The sequence below is a fragment of the Hypanus sabinus genome, chromosome 6 (assembly GCF_030144855.1).
Source record: "Hypanus sabinus isolate sHypSab1 chromosome 6, sHypSab1.hap1, whole genome shotgun sequence".
In the NCBI taxonomy this organism is placed as follows: Eukaryota; Metazoa; Chordata; class Chondrichthyes; order Myliobatiformes; family Dasyatidae; genus Hypanus; species Hypanus sabinus.
Window position 1 is genome coordinate 180759131 of NC_082711.1, and position 2741 is coordinate 180761871.

At 46.4% G+C, this 2741-nt stretch overlaps 1 protein-coding gene across 1 annotated transcript in view; it reads left to right on the forward strand.

The window, feature by feature from the left end:
- The first annotated feature begins 2536 nt into the window (after positions 1 to 2536).
- Positions 2537 to 2741, forward strand: part of smg6 (SMG6 nonsense mediated mRNA decay factor) — a 234938-nt gene continuing 234733 nt past the window's right edge. Inside the window, 1 exon segment of the mRNA XM_059971511.1 lies at positions 2537 to 2624. Coding sequence (XP_059827494.1) covers positions 2537 to 2624 — 88 coding nt within the window.

The following is a 2741-nucleotide window of genomic DNA, read 5'->3' on the forward strand; positions in this document are numbered from 1 at the left end:
AGAGGAGGAAGTGTTTGCTGTCTTGAAGCAAGTAAAACTGGATAAATCCCCAGGGCCTGACAAGGTTTTCCATGGGAGGCATGTGCAGAAATTTCAGGGGACCCTAGCAGAGATATTTAAAACATCCTTAGTGACAGGTGAGATACTGGAGGGATGGAGGATAGCTGATGTTATCCTGTTGTTTAAGAAAGGCTCTAAAAATTAACGAGGAGATTATAGGCTGGTGAGCCTGCCATCAATAGCAGGAAAATAATTGGAAGGTATTCTAAGGGACCGGATATATGAGTATTTGGATAGGCAGGGACTGATTAGGGAAAGTCAATATGGCTGCATAGTCAATAGGTCATGTCTACTGTGGATGTTGTCCACATGGAATTTACAGTCATTTTGACTATCCCTAATCAAGACATTTGACAAGGTCCTGCACGAGAGGCTGGTCAAGAAGGTTTGGTCGCTTGGCATTCAGGATGAGGTAGTATATTGGCTTTGTGGGAGAAGCCAGAGAGTGGTCGTAGAGGGTTGCCATTAGAGGTCTGGAGGTCTGGATGAGTGGAGTGCCACAGGGATCGGTCTTGGGCTTTGTGTTGTTTTTCATCTATTTCAATGATCTGGATGCCAAATGTTATGTGGATTTTCTGGTGTAGTCTGTTTTGTCATGCGTTTTTGTGATAACATTCTGGAGGAACGTTGTCTCATTTTTTAGCTGCATTGTATTTGTGGTTTCTAAAAGACAATAAACTGAATCTGAATAATGTTGTGAACTGGATCAGCAAATTTTTTGATGATGCCAAGATTGAGAGTGTAGTGGACAGCGAGGAAGACCATCACAGCTTGCAGCAGGATCCGGATCGGCCGGAAAAATGGCAGATGGAATGTAATGCAGACAAGTGTGAGGTGTTGTACTTCAGTAGGAGCAACCAGGGCAGGTCTTACACAGTGAACGGTAGGACACTGAGGTGTGTGGTAGAACAAAGGGTTCGGACAATTCATTGAAAGGGGTGTCACAAGTAGATAGGGTCGTAAAGAAAGCTATTAGCACATTTGCTTTCATTGATCAAAGTACTGAGTACAGAAGTTGGGATGTTATGTTGAAGTTGTACAAGACATTGGTGTGGCCAGATCTGGAGTTTTGTGCGCTGGTTTGGTCACCTACCTGCGGGAAAGATGTAAATAAAGCTGAAAGTTTGAGAAGAAAATTTAGAAGGGTATTTGCCAGGTTTGGAGGATCTGAGTTATATGGAAAGATTAAATAGGTTAGGACTTTATTCGTAGAAGATTGAGGGGAGATTTGATAGAGGTATACAAAATTATGAGGGGTATAGATAGGGTAAATGCAAGCAGGCTTTTTCCACTGAGGTTGGGTGGGACTACAACCAGAGGTCATGGGTTAAGGGTGAAAGGTGAAAAGTTTAAGGGGAACATAAAGGGAAATTTCTTCACTCGGAGGCTCGAGAGAATTTAGAATGAGCTGCCAGTGCAAGTGGTGGAAGTGAGCTCGATTTCAATGTTTGAGAGAAGTTTGGATAGGTACATGGATGGGAGGGGTATGGACCACATGCAGGTTGATGGGACACTGCAGTTTAAAAGGTACAGCACTGACTAGGTAGATGGGCCGAAGGGACACAGACAGGAAGGAACTTAGCAAGCCAGGAAGCATCTGAGGAAAAAAGTACAGTTGACGTTTCATCCAGGACCCTTCCAGCATTTTGTGGATGTTGCTTGGATTGCTGGCGTCTGCAGATTTTCTCTTATTTGAGATGGGCTGAGGGACCTGGATCTGCGCTGTAATTTTCTATGATTCAAAGCCTGTGGCCATTCTGAAGACAGAAATTGATTCAAGCACAGTGCTGAACTGAATCGCAACTGTGCTCGGTGTACTGAGGCAGTGATTGAGGAGGCATCTGAGGGACTAAGTTGCATCTGTGGAAAGAGAAGCAGTTAATGTGAATTTAAAAAGTAAACACAAGGAAATCTGCAGATGCTGGAAATTCAAGCAACACACACAAAATGCTTGTGGAACGCAGCAGGTCAGGCAGCATCTATAGGAAGAAGAACAGCCCGAAATGTCGACAGTGCTTCTTCCTATGGATGCAGCATGGCCTGCTGTGTTCCACCAGCATTTTGTGTGTTTTGCAGCAGTAAATATGAAGGCCGGTGCAGCAGACACTTGAGAATATCTCCAGGTTGTGGTGCCTCAAAGACATCCAGGACACACTCTTCTAATCCCTACCCCCAGGGAGGTGATACAAGAACCTGAAGATCCGGACTCAGCATTTTCCCGCCTGTCATCCGATTTCTGAATGGTCCAGAAACCTATGAACACTACCTTGCAATTTCTCTTTTGCACTATGGATTTATGATGTGATATTTTCCATTTTCTTTACCAATTGCACTGTTCTACAGGTTCAAAACAAGAAGTTTCTTGTCAGTGATAACAAATCTGCGGCAGAGGGCTGGGTTCACGGCGGGCTATCAGGGGCGCCTAACCGCCGCGGCGCGGTGCAGTGTGGGGCATGTAGTCCCTATCAGGGAGAAGATGGCGGAGTGCTTGGAGCGAGTGCGGGTGTCGGAGGCCGAGCTAAGGGAACTGGTCAGGAGCCTTGGTCCAGCGGCAGCCCGTGCCGGTAAGGATCTACTGTGTGCTCGCTTACCGGCCCGGGAGTCCTCAGGTGCGCTTCTGACTCTGAGCGGCGGTGCCGATGCCGCAGGCCCAGAACCTGGGGCCCAAGCGCGATTCCAAC